Consider the following 18,119-nt stretch of genomic DNA (forward strand, 5'->3'; position numbering starts at 1 on the left):
AGCCCCGCCACACCTGCAGAGGTGACCTCAGTTTCGCCAGTGGTAGCATCCAGCAAATGAGGTCTACTAGGTTGGAGTGTATTTCTTGAAATAGTTTTCTGTCAATTTTTACCAGGAGGTTGAAGAAACAGTAGAGCAGTTAGGGCAATGCTATCATTTTTGCAAGGGCTATTCTTCTTGGTCCGCCAGTGTAAGCTCACACAGCTCCTCATGCATCCAGTAGCCTTTGTTATACTTCCCTCTACAAGTTCTTCCTCCATCCTGCATTTTTGGATAATTCATTCATTTTCCAAGTCAACTCAACCCTCCCCAATTCTGCTGGTGGTTAGATCTCCAGACAAGCATCCACAATAGTGAGAAGATATGGCCCAGCAACATATAACATACATAAACCTATGTATCTCCTCACTGTTCTCTCTCAGATCCAGTCTGTTCTGCATCTCCCTACTATTGACTCCTTATCTTAATCCTTTGGCTCTTCACGCTGCAGCCCTGTCTAAGCTGATTAAATCTCTGTGATGACTCCTCAACCTAGACCTCCAGCCATTGAATCCATTTCTATATCTAAGAAAACTCCTAATCTCAATCACTCCCCTCATCTCCTTTTCTCATAGACTCTGCATTTCATCTCAACCACCCAAACTCATCTCCTCCCATCATTGACCTCCACACTTCGAACTTCTCCTCTCCCCTAAATTCCTAGGGATCTAACAACCTGTGATTATTTTTGTAATTTTTACCCTGATGATCACTCTAACTCTGTCCTTTCTAGCACTGAAACCTTTGAAAGACAGCTAGAGTCCCTTGACTTTAACGGTAATGCAATGTTGATTGTTGTGTCTAGACTTTGAAAAAGCATTTATATGCCCTTAACCCTAACCCACCGTATCTCTGGCTCTGTGAGCTTGCTATCCACCGTTAAGTCTACCTGCATCATCCATCAGCCAAATCTCAGCTTTAAAAAAAATCTCCTCTCGCTGACATTAATAATCCCCAGTCCCCCCATAGACAGGACACAGTTCCTGAGAACCAATCCTTTATGCCACAGGTACCAGTCCAAAGCCCCAGAGCTCTACCCCTTCTAACCCGTGGATCTCCTCCTGCCAAATGGTTACAAGATCCTCCTCCTTGAGAGGCTATACAAATTTGTGGGTGCTGGAGCTATTATTCATAAAGACGTCATCCCCTATTCTCTGCACTGCAAATACTCACTCATTGGATGCTTACCCAGCCCTAAATAGTCAGCTTACGTGATTCACCTCGCATGACAAATAGAGTACACATTATATATCACCCGTTGCCAAATAACCCTGTGCTTTGAACTTATTAAGTTTGTGATATTCCACCTTCTGTTTTCTGTAGAACACATCTTTATATAGGGCACTTTAACATGCTCTTGAACAACCAGTAGAACACCCACACTTGTCACATTAACAGTTTTGTAATAAAAGACAAACTAAGACAACACTGCATTTGACCCCGTGCCCGCCATACATAAAAGAGGTTCCTTCTGAATGTATTGATTATCAAAAGTGACCACTTCTGGATCTATTACTGTAGCTCTGTAAACTATCAGACTGCTTCATCCCTTCGGATATCAAAACTTTTCATTATCCCAAGTGGAAATGAATGCTAAAATTCTGATCATTACTGGAAGCATTAATGGCATTGACTATAACCTGATGGACTCCTTAGTCCAATCTCTCTACTCAGACAAATCCTGCCATTTTCACCCTTCTAATTCAGTTGTTTTGCATAACAGAAAATACTAATATAATATACAGAGAAGAACCTGACCAAACTAAATACAAGCCATTGAAAAATACAGCAACAACTTCAAAAATAGCAAAGATCCACATGCCACAGAAAAATATTGGAGGAAATTCACTTCCACAGGTAAACTTGACACCTTACAATCTGAGAAGCATATCTACAAGACTCTATTCTACTGGGGAAAACAGCAGTTTTCAAAGACAAAACCAAGCTAGATTTTTAAAATCATACAGTAATATAAAAATTGCATTGATCTTCCAAGCTATTTTACTCAGAAATCCTGAAATTACGAAATAAGATTTGTTCCCTTCAATCACTTTCCTGTTGCCCAAACCATTACTTTGACCTCAAAAGCTCCAACACATATTGGACTTCATTAAACTAATCTAATCTCCGAATATAAGCCTAAACTTGCTATGTCGAGCACTAAACCTTCTCATTATGCATTAGATTATTCCTCCACCTCCATCCCTCTTTCATTTGTAAAACAGTGTGTGGATGCCCTCACTCCCCTCTGAGCAGAGCTCATAAAATACATCCCTTTCTCCTCTTCTCCCTCTATTAACTCCAAACAAAGTGGACCGAAAAACTCAAAGCCCTTAACATCCTTCCTAAATCTGTCACCATAGCTAAATCACTTTGCTTCACTCTTGATCAATCTCTTCATATCAACATGCTTACTATGAAAATCAGCAAAAAATGTCAGACACTAATTTAAACTACTGGGAAATTTCAAACTATTTCTGTCCACCCTGAAACTCAAGACTTCTCTTCAAGCGGTAGAGAATTTATGCATTGAGTAGTAAAATGTCCTCCTTATCAGACTTCCAAAGTTACCTATATCCCATCTTTAGTTTAGGCTCCATGAATTTGGCATAACCCCTGGTTAGAGTGATCATATTCATCTATGTCACAAATATTTTCCAGTCCTGCACAGTCACATTATGAGCTAATGCAGACTGGAAATTGTCTGGAAATTGTAGCCCTAGTGCATAAATAATTATAAAAATTGGAAGACAATTACCCAAATTAAATTGCAAGTTAATTAAAAGACCAGGAGTGGAAGATTGTCTCTGATTGCATCAATCTTATAACCAACTGGAGGACCCCCCACATAGAACATGGAGGTAGGTCCCCTCCGGACTCACTCAGGCCAGGTGTTGTGCTGAGGGGGCACCCTGGAGCTCGGGCCCCTCGGCACTGTGGGGTCTGTGGGGGCCTTTGTTACCCTACTGGATTGCATGGTGGAGTCACCTGGTAATTCTACAGTTGGTTCATACAAAAAATGACCACCACTGATGTGTCTCAAATGACATGTACATTCCTTTAGCATTCCTTTCCAGTCTTATGCATGGACAACTTCTGTGCAAGGAATGTGGCAATACCAGTCTCACAACAAAGTCATACATCCGTATTCCTGTGCAGATTATTTTAATAATTACAATTTGAGCCAGGCAAACTGAAATTTTAATAAACCGTACATTTAACAACATTGCATTCAGGATTTAGCAGGAATCCTAGTGGGGGCTGGAGGGGGTGGGTGGCACAGGAACTCTCATTCAACTCTAACAGGGGTTAACAGACATTGCAGTTGATATAAACACAGTAAATGTAAAGTGGCCCTTTATTGTAATCTAGGCAACAGCTCTCTAAATCGATAGTTGTTAGCCTTGAAAACTGATTAGTGGTGCCTCCCTGAAGGTTCTTAAGTTCTCATCCAGGTCTGACAAATGGTAGCACCTAATAGGGTTCTCCCTGTGGGTTAAGCTTTAAGTGTTTTCTTATGAAGAGGAGGTTTCACCAGGGAAAACATGTTCTGTCATAAGCAGAATTCATCATGTACAGTAACCTCCATTCAGGTAGCAGAGGAATTGCCCAGGTGGTGTTATCTCTTGATACTTGTTCTTGCCTGAAATGTGTGTGTGGGTAGTGAACCACTCAAACATATAGCACACTCACTCTCACACAATCACACTCAGCTAATCTAAGCTGCTTTTCACTCTGTATGTTAATACATGTTAGCTAGTAGTCAAAAACGATCAAAAGTGCACACATCAGATTTGAAAAGTGTGCTGTTCGGCTCCTAGACTGTCAGCCTGGCCTGATCTGAACTGAGGACTTTTTGGTGTTTAGTCAGAATATTGGAAACAGAAATATCATGGGACAAAATATAGTGTCAAGAATATTGAGGACAAACATATTATGAAGGTAAGCTTTTATAGGTAAGAAAAGTTCTATTATATATAAATCCACATATATGTGCCTTAAAGATATAATTATATATATATCTTCAAGGAACATAGATGTGGAGTTAACAGTAGTAAATCTATACTTACCTAATTGCACTTACCTTCTCAATATTTGATCCTCAATATTTTTGACATGCCATTCCAGCCACATTATATTTTTTCCAATATTCTGTTACTGATCTGTACTTTTGTTACCCATAAACTGTTCATGAAGAATTCTGCTTCTATCACAGAACTGGATGGTCCCCTAACTCAGAAAACAGTATTGCTGCAAATGTTCTCGAATGTTGGAGTAAGATCCACATATCTTTTTTTCATTCTGAGACTTCATATGCAAGGCACTCTAAAAGTCACAGGTCATGGTGGAGTTTCAAGCAACCTACACATCAAAACAAATATAGACAGGAAAGGAGAAGGAGTCCCCTTTTAATTTGTCCTGCAGTTCCTATTTTGGTAATAGGACTGCGTGTTTTAGGGCAGAGGTACCATCTAGTGTGGGTGACTGAGTCAGTTCCATGCCACTTTGGAAGCTGTCGACCTAATTCCTGGCTAGCCTGCAGTGCGTTACCCAACTCTAGAAAGGAAAGGTGATTTGTGGCAACCTGACACTCTGACTCCTCGGGGAGTTGTGGTGAATAGATCATACTCCTTTCACTCAGTTACTCAGAGGCTCACACATGGCAAAGAAGAACACAAGATTCAAAACGGAGTTCAATTGCCATTTATTGAGGCAATTGCATTCAGTTTTAAAAAGCATGAACTGCGATAATTGGGCAGACAAAACATAATACAGGGATCATCATCATAATCAAGGTGAAGTAGATAAACAAACCGACCATCTTTCTATGATTCTAAAAGTCTAAAGATTCCTACCTACATCCTATGTTTAAAATCTGAGAATATAGCGATGGCAACCATTCTGCCTGTCCCAATTTAAGAGAGGGACCCCGACCCAATACCTCATGATCAGCGTCTGTTGCCCACCCTTGTGCAGCTCCACCTGTTGCTGCTGCTGCCTCTGTCTCAAGCGAACTGAGAGCCTGCCTGACTCTCTGTTCGAGGCCCACCTCCACCCGTAGGCTCCAGGCTGCACTGCATCCCTGGTGGCCTAGTGGCCATCTGCAAGTAAGTATCTTTTGTCTCTCTTTACTCCTGCTTTTACTTCTGCCTTTACTTCTGTTTTTTATATCTGTTTTATTTTCTGTCTTTTATTCCATTATTTCCCCTCTTGTCTCTTTCTCTCTCCTTTCACTCTTCCCACGTTTTTCTCTGCACTGCTGCTGCCCCCGGGCCCTACTGCCCTCAGCCCCTGCAAAGCCTCTTTTCCTAACCTCCCATCGCCCAGCTGACTGGAACCCCACCTACTTCCCTTCTTAGGGGTGGCCACTGCACACTGAGAGGGTGACTGCTCTGGCCTCCGGGAAAGGGTATGTTGCCCTCCCCTGTGCAGCTCCACCTGTTGCTGCCTCTAGCAAACTGAGAGCCTGCCTGACTGTCAGTTTGAGGCTCACCTCAACCCACAGGCTTCTGCCTGCACCTCATCCCTGGTGGCCTAGTGGCCATCTGCAAGTAAATATCTTCAGTCTCTCTTTACTTCTGCCTTTACTTCTGTTTTTTACATCTGTTTTTGTTTTCTTTCTTTTATTCAATGTTTTCCCTCTTGTCTCTTTCTCTTTCCTTTCACTCTCCCTGCCTTTTCTCTGTGCCACTGCTGGCCCTGCAGCCCCACCCTCTCACCTTATGCGATTTTCCTGCCCTCCCGCCTCCCAGCTGACCGGATCCCCGCCTCCCTCTCCTTCTAAATGGCAGCTACTGCACACTAAGAGGGCGACTCCTTTGACCTCCTGGTCAGCGTCTGTCGCCTTCCTCTGTGCAGCTCCACCTGTTGCTGTTGCTGCTGCCTCGAGTGAACTGAGAACCTGCCTGACTCTCAGTTCGAGGCCCACCTCCACCCGCAGGCTCCCACCTGCACCTCATCTGTAGTGGCCATCTGCAAGTAAGTATCTTCTGTCTCTCTTTACTCCTGCCTTTACTTCTGTTTTTTACATCTGTTTTTATTTTCTCTATTTTATTCCATATTTCCCTCTTGTCTCTCTCCTTTCACTCTTCCCGCACCCTGCGAAGCACTTTTCCCACCCTCCCACGTCCAAGTTGACTGGACCCCTGCCTCCCTCCCCTTCTTAATGATGCCCACTACGCACTGAGAGGGTGACTCCTCTGACCTCTTGGTCAGCATCTGTTGCCCTCCCCTGTGCACCTCCACATGTTACTGCTGTTGCTGCCTCAAGCAAACTGAGAGACTGCCTGACTCTCAGTTCGAGGCCAACCTCCACCTGCAGGCTCTCGCCTGCACCTCATCCCTGGTGGCCTAGTGGCCATCTGCAAGTAAGTATCGTCTCTCTCACTTTACTTCTGCCTTTACTTCTCTTTTTCACATCTGTTTTTATTTTCTGTCTTTTGTTGCATTTTTCCCCTTCTGTCTCTTTCTCTCTCCTTTCACTCTCCCCGTGTTTTTTCCTGTGGCTCTGCTGCCCCTGTGGCCCCTCCCACCTCCCCCTCTGAAGCACTTTTCCTGCCCTCCCACCTGACTGGACCCCCCCACCTCTCTCCACTTCTTAGGGGCGTCCGCGCCCCTGGCTCTCCGGAGACGCATATAAGGCAAGCAATACTGCTCCCTTCCACACCTGAACCATGCCCAGCGCCATGGACCTTGGTCCTTGCTCCATCTGCCGGTTCGACGCCAACACTCTATGCGCCCTGAACCCAGGATGATCCTCAGCCTGCCACCTAGCTGTCCCCAGGAGCACTCATGGACCTTTTTCATGCTGCACATACTCCCACACCCTCCAAGGACCACCTAACGATCCTGTACCAAACAGGGACAACCACCTCAAGTGAATACTCCTTAACACATGCTCCCATGTTAAGCATGCAGTAAAAGTCTGGGACCTTCTTGACTCGACCACCCCAGACGCCACCTTCTTCACAGAGACATGGATCTCCCCCACCTCCGAACACCATTGGACCGACCACAAGTGCGTCCACTTTACCCTTACAAAGAACACTGCACGCCACTATGCCCCCCCCTCCTCTGCATACTCCGGAACTAAGTTACAGAAGCACAACTCTCCAACGCTCTCAACCAATTCCCCCACCGGATGCAACTGATGCTAATGAAGCTGCACGCAATCTATACCCCTGGTTATCAGAATGCGCCAACAATATAGCCCCCCTATGGGAACCTCCAGGAAACGACATAGCAAAACACCTAAATGGTTTATGGCAGATCTTCAAGAATCCAAACACTCCTGCAGACGACTGGAACTGAATTGGAGAAACAGCAAATCAACCAAAGACCGCACAGCCTACAAGAATGCAGTCACCATGCACCACCAGACCATCAGAGCCACCAAAAAGTCTGCCATTCAAGAACGCCTCAGCACCAGCTCTCACAACAGCAAAAAATCTCTTTGCCATTGTCAAAAAGTTTATGAACCCCAGGACAGACACCTCATCCATCCCTCCCTCCCAAGACCTCTGCAACAATCTCGCTACCTTTTCTCGCCCAAAAATCCAGGACATTTACAAAGGCTTCAGGAACCAGACCTCACCCACAAACACCACCATGGACCCAGTACCACATCAGATCTGGTACTCCTGGACCTCCATCACCAAAGAGGACACCCAAAGACTCATGAACTCGATCTATTCGGGAGCACCCCTGGATCTATGCCCTCATCATATCTTCAACCTGGCCAGCCCCACCATAGCACCTGAGCTCTGACGAACTATCAACTGATCCTTCGAGACCGCCATCTTCCCATCAGACTGGAAGCACGCCAAGATCAATCCGCTGCTCAAGAAACCCACCGGTGACCCAAGGGATCTAAAAAAACGACAGATTCATCTCTCTGTTCCCTCTCCCAGAAGTAACAGAAAGGGCAATCAACCAGCAACTCACCGAATTCCTCGACACACAAAATCCTGGACCCATCCTCAACCTCTCAGCTGCGTTTGACACTGTCTCCCATTCCACCCTCTGTGCCAGACTCCAGGACACCGGCATCGGAGATAAAGTACTGGATTGGATCAGGTCCTTCCTCACTGGAAGAACACAGAGTGTCAGACTACCGCAGTTCACGTCGGAACCCAAACACACTTGCTGCGGAGTGCCGCAAGAATCATCACTCAGCCTGGGGCTTTTCAACATCTGCATGGCCCCGCTAGCCAAGATCATCAAACAATACGGGCTAAACATAATCTCCTACACCAACGATACTCAACTGACCCTCTCCCTGTCTGATGACTCTGCAAAGGCCAAGAGAAATTTCCACAACAGGATGAGAGCAGTTGCAGCCTGGATGGAAGCCAGCTGCCTCAAACTCAACTCTGACTCGACAGAGATCCTCGTAATCAGCTCCACCCTTTCCATCTGGAACGACTCCTGGTGGCCTACCACACTGGGAAATGCCCCCGCTCCCACAGACCATGCATGCAATCTGTGCATCACCCTGGACTCCTCTCTATCCATGGCCTGCCAAGTCAACGCTGTCTCATCATCATGCTTCCACACCTTCCGACTCCTGCGAAAGATTTTCACGTGGATACCCTCTGACACGAGGATGACAGTCACCCAAACACTCGTCACTAGCAAACTGGACTACAGCAATGCACTCCATGCCGGCATCGCCAAGAAGCTACAATCAAGACTACAAACAATCCAGAATGCAGCAGCCAGACTCATCCTGAACATCTCCTGAAACAGCCACATCTCCGCCCACCTCAGAGACCTACACTGGCTCCCAGTCAACAAGCGCATCACATACAAACTCCTGATCTGCACCTACAAGGCACTACACAACATGAGACTGGCATACCTCAACCACTGCCTCGCTGTCTACGTACCCAACAGACTTCTCCGATCTTCTCAGCTCGTCCTTGCAGCCGTTTCTAAGACTCAGAAAAGCCCAGCAGGAGGAAGATCCTTCTCCTACCTCCCAGCCCAGATATGGAACATGCTACCTCTCAAGCTCAGGCAGACCGCATCACCGAAGCAGTTCAGGAAGGACCTCAAGACCTGGCTTTTCGATTGAGCAACACACCCACAAACAGCACCTTGAGACCCTACTGGTGATTAGCCGCACTTTAAAAATCACTGATTGATTGATTGAAAAGGTTAGCAAGAATGTGTGTGTTGTCTGAATGTCAATCCTCTCGGGTAGCTGAAGAGTCAGCGCCAGAATCAGTGATGCTGTTGATGGAATGATGTGCGTCGCAGGACGGTCATGACTAGAATGCCCTCTGCCCCCCTTAGGCGTATGCAGTGTTTATATAATAAATCCTGCTGTGTTCTAAGAACAAGCCTGACGTGCTAATATATGTCTAGAAATTGGGGACTGACTCCTGAGCTCTTGGAGTGACAATATGAGGTAGAATATCATGCACCAAACATGACAGCCTTGAACAGGGCACAAAAAGAAATGTGTACAAGTTGCTGATAAAATATGCAGCATGAACAACTATGTCCCCTTCAGGATAAAACAACAATAAAAATATAGCCTTGCCAGAATCCCATGCAACATAACTACTTCTACTTGGTATGACTTGCATCTTCCAGATTGGTACATTCTCTTGGCTTAGAATCAGGCTATACGCCACACAGCTATGGAGCCAAGAGCCTGTCCATCCTTAATTCCTCAAGCTTCTTATCGGCCATTCCAAAGGGAGATGCCTCTTCTCAATCTCTCTGTGAGGATGTTTACATGTTGCCTTCTTCTCCTCTCCACTATAAATGCTTGATTTGAAGAACTTTTCAGTTCAGCATACATTTCTGGGAAATGAACCATTCAAGGGATCTGAGAGTGCAAATATTCAGTGAATGTGAAAATTTGCCCCAAAGCTCAGGTACTCAATTAGTCATGTTAGCATCATCCTACAGGTGATTATTTAAATAGGTGACATCTATTGAAAATAATTGTTCAATTAATTTGAGTGTTCAAATTTAAAAGGAAAAAAACATTTTCAAATTTTGAGGTTAAAAGTGCCTGAAACTGAAACTGTAACCTCAAAACCTGGCTTATTATATTGCATATGCTCTTAGTTGTGTATATACTGTGTGCATATGAGGATGTACATTTGATCACTCCCTCATGAAATTTATATATTAGGTGCACAGCCCTTGTCTGTAGCATCATTGTACATTGCATTTACCAACACATGACTCGATTATGCTAGGACCTGAAATCTGGCCCATGGCTTCTAGTTCCATTAAATAAAGGTTGAAAACAAAATGAATTATACACAGACTATACTAGGGCAAATGTCCTGCCTACTTTGAAAAACTGGTATGCCACCATGCTCCAGACATATATTTATATTCTTTGTTGGTTTACCTTGTCAAAGAACGTGTTAAGAAACTAATGTATGGCACAAGATCCTTGGGGTCCAGCGTTCATTATCATAGAATAGCCTTAGCGCCCGTCTACCCTGCCCCCCTCCCTCCCATTCAGTAAAAAACATATTACCCTCAGCTCAGAAAACTCCTGCAAAACCAATATTTTAAATAGCCCTGTGCCTACACTGAATTGACTGACAATGTCAGATGAGATAGAGGTTCGTCATAAGCGTCAACCTTGGCTTTAACACTCATGTACTCAGATCTCAGCATTGTCTTGTTTTTTTCAGTTTTTTTCAGCTTAAGGCGTCATAAGTGATGTGTAGCTCTCTATAGAACGTATAAATATATTGGTTGTGTTGGAAACAGTATGTGCATGGTAATAAGATTAATAGTCAGAATATAGAGTGATGAAACTAAAACTGAGTCAGAAGCATAATTATAACTTCCACCCAGGGTATCCAACATTATATTGTGACATCAGCTTTACCCCTGATTTGCTGCTGAATTATCGAATGGGTTACAGCTACTCATAAAATAACATTTTTTGACTGGGCCATAATGGTAACTGATACATATTGCTGAATTATCGGAGTGGGTCACAGATACTCATGAAAGAACATTTCTGTCTGGGCCATAATGGTAACTGATACATATTGTACCTTGTAAAATATTAAAATTGAAATACATGCATGGAATATTAGTGCATACCAAAATAATTTAAAATGGCACTCTTTATCATATTTCTTTGCCTATTTCCTTTAACTAAATTAAATTAAATGTTGTTTTCCAGGGATTTAAGAGGCAATTTATTTCACTGTGATTGCAAGATGAAATGGCTGGTGGAATGGCTAAGTAGCACCAATGCAACTGTTGAACAGGTCTACTGTGAAAGTCCACCAGAGTACAACGGCCGTAAAATCAACAGCCTCTCACCAAAGGACTTTGACTGCATCACTACAGGTAAACCAGCTTAAAATGACCGTAACTCCCAAAATGTGTTTTGCACATTTGCTACATGTGCTATTTTTATAACCTAGAAGGAAGTTGTTTCTTGCTTAACATGGACGGATAAACCTGAATCATGCACTAATCACAGTTTATGTAGATATTGGAATTATAGATTGTGCGGCATTTACTGCTCACGTTGATTACCTGGTGTAATAAACTCTGCAACACTGCAATTTACCCAGGTACATTTCTGCTGGTGAAACCTGCCAAAATATACCGGGGTAAAATCATTGTATAAACAGGACATGCGGATTTTAGTATGGGAAGCTCCAAACTCTTCATGCTATGCCTCATTTTAAAGAGCAAAACATGTAAGAAGGTGATTGTAGCACCCGATTAATTCCGTAACCTAAGGTATCATATTTCATGGAGTAGATAACCTTAGTCATTATTATATCCTGGTTGGCAATTGCAGATGAGGAAGTTCAGTTTTTGTAGATAATGTTTATGAAATTCGAAAATAATTGAAAACACTTCTGATAGCTTGCATCTCTAAGGTTGTTCTCTACCTTTCAGGAGTTGTTTAGAGTCTATTCCAAAAAATAGGTTATTGGGGCAGATTCAAAAAGATTTCCCAACTAAGTAATATCTCAACAAAATGGCTTTATTCCTACGATTTGTTGCAGATTTGTAATTTATAGGATTCCCAATTTTCTCCAGGAGTACACATAGAGAACCACATGAATTATAGATGTGTATGTATATATCTACTGGACTACCCTTGCTCTTTCAGGTTGTTTGCATGCAAAAATAATCTGGTGCAAGTGTGGTGGCGACATTTCTTCCAATACACCTCCAGAAATTATGAGATCAGGTGGCTGGCTGGATGGATGTGTACTGCATTTTCGCATTTCCTTCACCCTTTTTTGGTGCTAAGGTCCTAATTTTGCAGATTTCCCATCATCAAGTTAGCTGACGTACGGCCTCTAGGTAGCCCATTTATGAAAACCTGCAATGTGTAGGTTTGTTTGGTTTAGGATCCAGCCCTGTCAGTGACATTATAGTAGACTTCTTTACTTCCTATATGTTATCTAGCTCTGTCAGTGCCCTTATAGTAGTCTTGTTTAGTTACTAGTTTTGGATCCAGCTTTGTCTGTACCACTATAGTAGTCTTGTTGAATCCATCTAGCATATTAGGTACACTGTACTGATCTCTTTTTGAAAGCTTGCCGCCATTTCCACATTAAACTTCAATTCACTGGACATGGTGGCTAGTCCTATTAGACTCGGGCGGCTGCTTCTGCTACAACACCATTTCTGGTGGAGTCAGCTCATACCTTGGACTGGGCGATGGAGTAGCAAATCCTCCACTTATGAAACATTAAACAAGATGGTTATACAGTCACAGATGTGGGGAAACCTAGAGATTATTGACGTTCTCCATTACCACACTCCTCAATCGCAGGCTGTAAGTGTGGGCATACAGATGCAGTCTTAAAACACCTCTGATAGTTTGCCAGTACTCACAGTTATGACTTTAGGGGTGTTCTCTACTTTCCTAAATGCAATCTCCCTTATTATCCCTTGAAAACACCACGTTCCCAACACCTATCTTAAGACTGAATAAAATACACTACGTTTTCACAGTGGAAAGCTCCTCCTGCTGCTTAAATGTTTGTAAAGTTTATCTCCTAGAACCAGGATCTGTCGTTTGATGTGTGTCACTATTTGCACACCTATGTCACATTTAGGTAATCATAAATTATTGTGAATCAGATTTAATATTTCCAAATTGTGTTTCAATAATTACAAAACAAGGAAAGCAATTAGTTGAAAAATGGGATAGTTAAATTCAGTCAATTCATTCACTAATCCAGTTCCTCAACATAGGTGTGCTCAGTTTGTATTGGCTTGATACAAAATTATAAGAAACCAGTGCACAGTTGCCTAACCGTTTATTGATACATTAATTCACATACTTTATTTGATCATCATTAAAACGGTCATAAAAGAACTACAGTTTTACATGAGTGAACATTCTGTTGTGGTACAATACATCCAGGTTAAAAAACAGTTCATGAATCGTTACAAGATAAAATGGTAATAACGAAAATAATAAAAGCAAACTCTCATTACTATACAAACAACAATAATCATTAAAATATCACAAAATATCGATATAGAAAGGATTTTAAAAAGCAACCAAATCTGTGACACACTTCCTCTGAGTACAATAACTGCAAATAGATCAATTCAACTCTACATTTTTAAATCTTCAGCTTCTTTAGAATTGGGATTAAAAATCCTTTCGACAGGTGCTTGTAGTATTTTCAAAAGAATACAAAATGTAGCAAGATTTGGGGGGGGCGTTTCGTCACAGGGACAGCAACGAATGCCAGCTGCATTATATAGTGAAACAAAGATTCCATCTCGTGCCTGTATGAAACCTAGGGCCAGATGTAGCAAGCCGTTTGCATGTCGCAAACTGTGAAAAACGCAGTTTGCGCCATGCAAACGGCCTCCCGCTATGCTCATTCCCAAATTGCGAGTCAGTACCGACTCGCAATTTGGGAATGCGACTCGCAAATAGGAAGGGGTGTTCCCTTCCTATTTGCAACTCGCATTGCAATTCAGACTTGCTTTGTGACCGCGAATGCGGACGCAAAGCAACTCGCAGTTACCACCAGTGTCACACTGGTGGTAACTCATTCGCAAAAGGGAAGGGGTCCCCATGGGACCCCTTCCCCTTTGTGAATGTCGAAAAAAAAAAACATTCAGAGCAGGCAGTGGTCCTATGGACCACTGCCTACTCTGAAAAAACGAAAGCAAATGGTTTCGGTATTTTTTTCATTTTGCAACTCGTTTTCCTTTAAGGAAAACGGGCTGCAAAATGAAAAAAAAACTGCTTTATTTAAAAAGCAGTCACAGACATGGAGGTCTGCTGACTTCAGCAGGCCACCATCCCTGTGAGTGCAGGGACTCGCTATGGGGTCGCAAAAAGCGACCCATCTCATTAATATTAATGAGGTGGGTCTTTGCGACCTCATAGCTAGTCGCAGAAGGTGTCTGAGACACCATTCTGCATATGCCGACTCGCAATTTCAGACTCACAAAAGCATATCTTGCTACATCTGGCCCTTAGTAACTTACTTTTCCAAGGGTATCTAACCCATTCCAGGTAGGGCTCAATTCCAAGGGTCATTTGAATCATAGTATAGTCTTTAACTGTTTATTCTTTTTTTTGCAGAGTTTGCTGTTTATCAGTCCCTACCATACCAATCCTTGTCAGTGGATACCTTCTCATTCATGAATGATGAGTATGTTGTAATTGCCCAGCCTTTCACAGGGAAATGCATATTTCTTGAATGGGATCACGTGGAGATGTTTTTCAGGAACTATGACAATATAACAGGTATGGAAACACTGTAACAAGCCAAAAAGCTCAATAGCTTCTCTAAAAAGCAGCCCTACTAATCCCATTTCTTTACTTCTCGCAGGTACTTCGACCGTTGTTTGCAAACCTTTAGTGATCGACAAGCAGCTGTATGTTATAGTGGCTCAGTTGTTTGGAGGATCCCACATTTACAAAAGGGACAAACTGGCTAATAAATTTATAAAAATCCAGGATATTGAAGTTCTCAAAATCAGAAAACCGAATGACATTGAAACCTTTCGCATTGAGGATGAATGGTATTTCATTGTGGCAGACAGCTCCAAGGCTGGATTCACCACAATTTACAAGTGGAATGGGAACGGTTTTTATTCCCAGCAGTCTCTTCATGCATGGTATAGAGATACGGATGCTGAATTTCTCGAAATACTCAATAAGCCCCATCTAATCTTGTCCAGCAGTTCACAGCGCCCCGTAATATATCAGTGGAATAAGGGAGCAAACGAGTTCACCAAAAGCATGGAAATCCCTGAAATGGAGGATGTTTATGCAGTGAAACACTTTAAGGTCAAAGAAGATGTCTATGTTTGCCTGACAAGGTTCATTGGTGATTCTAGAGTAATGAAATGGGAAGGGTCGCTCTTTCTCGATGTGCAACGGATGCCATCCCGTGGATCAATGGTACTCCAGCCTCTTGAAATAAACAATCATAAATATGCAGTGCTTGGGAGTGATTACTCCTTCACACAAGTCTACAAATGGGATATTGAAAAGGGAAAATTTATCAAATTTCAAGAACTGAACATACAGGCACCTCGATCTTTCACACACGTTTCCATCGATAAACGTGATTTTCTCTTTGCTTCAAGTTTCAAAGGCACAACACAAATTTATAAACATGTCATAATTGACTTAAGCGCATGACCCACAAATGAAATATCTCCAAATAAAGACATGCAAGCGTAAAGGGACATGAACTAAGTGCATGATGACTTGCCCTATTATCATACTCCTGGATGAATGCCTTTTAAAGAGTAAACATTTCTAATATCCTCATCTTAAATTGTCAAGTCTGGTGGATTTGGAAATTCATCTTTTTTTAAATTACACTTGTTAACTGGTCTTTGCATCTTTAAACTGTAAATATGTTCGTGCCATTACTACTCTTATTATGAAAAGAAAAATTCTAAAGATGTACTTTTCCATTTATCCAGTCACCTGTTTGAAAATAACTGCCAAATAAAATGTTTACATTTTCTGCCATTCATGTCGGCAAATTGTAGTTGTGTTTAATGAAAACATGCATGCAACTCTAGATTTGCAGTATGTTTACCTGTTCTTATCTTGCTGCCATCATTAGGATTTCCTTGGCAATATCCCAACAAACAACAATAGTTTTCCTGAGCGCTAACTTTGTTGGCAAATCATTCAATCAGCATATTCACTTGCAATCAATCAGAAAACCTGATTTGCCTAGCATGATAAAACAAGCATTGGCAAATCCAGTAAGTCTCGACTTTATAATGTGAGTGTCGATCTGTTGGCTTTGCAAGTGTTTGTATGTAAATTATTGCTTAAAAAAAAAGAAAAGAAAAAACATTTCAGAATACTGGGGGAAAAGCAAATTCATATCTTAGATTATGTTATAAATGTATATTGAAAGCAGTATTTTCAAACTTTAGAAATCGCATGGTTTATTTTTATATCGTTTTCACTCAGGAATATCACAATACAATAAAAAAAAAATAAGTGTCAGAAAGTAAAGGGAAATGCTTGACAGTGCTAATTTACATCCCACAGGATTCAGCAATTTTGTTGTCTGTTGTAGCCCTGGGATCAGATTTATGGGCTTCAACGAGATGTGCCATGTTAAGTATGCCTTCAGTATGACACCAGCTGAGTGAGTGCAGCAGATAGTCTTTCTGAAATGCTAAAAAAAGCCTTTGTGTGCCAAAGCTTGTGTTTTCATGCAAAATGTGCAATGCAGAAAATAAAACAGAAACTACACTTAAAGTCTGTTTTTCAACCATAACCTAGAAAATATAAATTTTGCTGTGATTTTACAGCCAATCTTGGGGGGTGGGGAAAAACTCAGCATGTGGGAGTATTTGAGGAGGGGAAGCAGCACACAAGGGAGAGAACTAGAAAACAAATGCATTCTCATGGAGTGCTGAATGAAAAAGAAAAAGTAGTTTAATAAATGTGAACGTGGAAGGATACATGTCTAATCAAAAGGCTCATTAAGAGGCTATGCTCCAGGGTATGGACATGCATAGGAAGAGGAAGGCAAGCCATTGAATAAGAAGCAAGCAGATGAGAATGACAATAAAGTGGTAAGCAACAATGGTCTTTAGGTCCATTGTAAGTTCACAATAGTTCTTTCACAACCAGACAGTTCTGAAGGTTTAATCTAAAAAAGGGCTAAAGATTTAGGGGCTGGTTTAGATATTTGGCAGCCAGCATACTCTGTCACAAAGTGTACAGAGTACCCTGTCCACCAAACAATCAGGCCTTATTTAGAGACGGGCTGATCTTAAGTTCTTCAGATGGCCCGATGCAATAGGGTTGTTGGAGGAAAGACATAATAACATCTGCTTTATTCAGGGTGAATGGTGTAATGTATTTTTTCATGTCCGTAACTGGCACAGAAAAACCTGGCAGTGAGGCATAGGAAAAAAATAATGACTCCCCAGACCCTGGGAGAAACCTTAAAGACTGCGGGGATCTTAGGTTTTTGTTTTTCTATAGCAAACCCCCACTTTGGGAGTTTGTCTTTGAAAAACAAAAAAAGTATAAAAGTTTGGTGAACGTCCGAAAAAAACAATGGCAGCCGCCTACCAAACTTTTGTACATCGAAAGAACCGTGATGGCTGCTGAGCTGAAGGCCATTTCTAAATTCTAAAGGTTATTCATCAGCCACCCTGATGGAGTACCACACATCAAACTCTCAATCAAGACCCTAATTTGGCATGAAGATACTGTTTAGTTTTCTGTTCGGTGGGGATTATTGATTGCATTGGGCAGTTAGTTGCTCAGTAACCAATGCTTCCCATCTCATTCCTGCAGCAGTGGTGGAAGGTTTTACATGCTTTGCCCTTGTTTGTAATTCAAAAGTACACCATCGCAGAGAAATCTAGATTCTAAAATCAAACAAGCATTTGCAATGCAATGGGTCTCACATTTGCTCGAGTTAGAGCTATTAGCATTGTAAATTCCTAACTGGACTTTTCTTGCCACATAACTTAAAAATGAAAAAGTAAAACAGTTGACATAAGCAAGCTGATTTAAAGCTCCACAGCCGACATGAGCATGAGTGCAAAGGAGAGACACAAAAGGAAAAAGAAGTTCGCTCGCAACTTAT

At 42.2% G+C, this 18,119-nt stretch overlaps 1 protein-coding gene across 2 annotated transcripts in view; it reads left to right on the forward strand.

Annotated features, from left to right (window-relative positions):
- LGI1 (leucine rich glioma inactivated 1) overlaps window positions 1-16,021 on the forward strand; it is a 219,338-nt gene extending 203,317 nt beyond the window's left edge. For both annotated transcript variants that reach the window (XM_069239844.1, XM_069239845.1), the window contains 3 exons: window positions 11,210-11,379; window positions 14,615-14,779; window positions 14,865-16,021. In XM_069239844.1, coding sequence (XP_069095945.1) covers window positions 11,210-11,379; window positions 14,615-14,779; window positions 14,865-15,682 — 1,153 coding nt within the window. In that variant the 3' untranslated portion in view covers window positions 15,683-16,021. The remainder of the gene's footprint in view (window positions 1-11,209; window positions 11,380-14,614; window positions 14,780-14,864) is intronic.
- The last annotated feature ends 2,098 nt before the right edge of the window (window positions 16,022-18,119 follow it).

The sequence above is a fragment of the Pleurodeles waltl genome, chromosome 6 (genome assembly GCF_031143425.1).
Source record: "Pleurodeles waltl isolate 20211129_DDA chromosome 6, aPleWal1.hap1.20221129, whole genome shotgun sequence".
Taxonomy (NCBI): Eukaryota; Metazoa; Chordata; class Amphibia; order Caudata; family Salamandridae; genus Pleurodeles; species Pleurodeles waltl.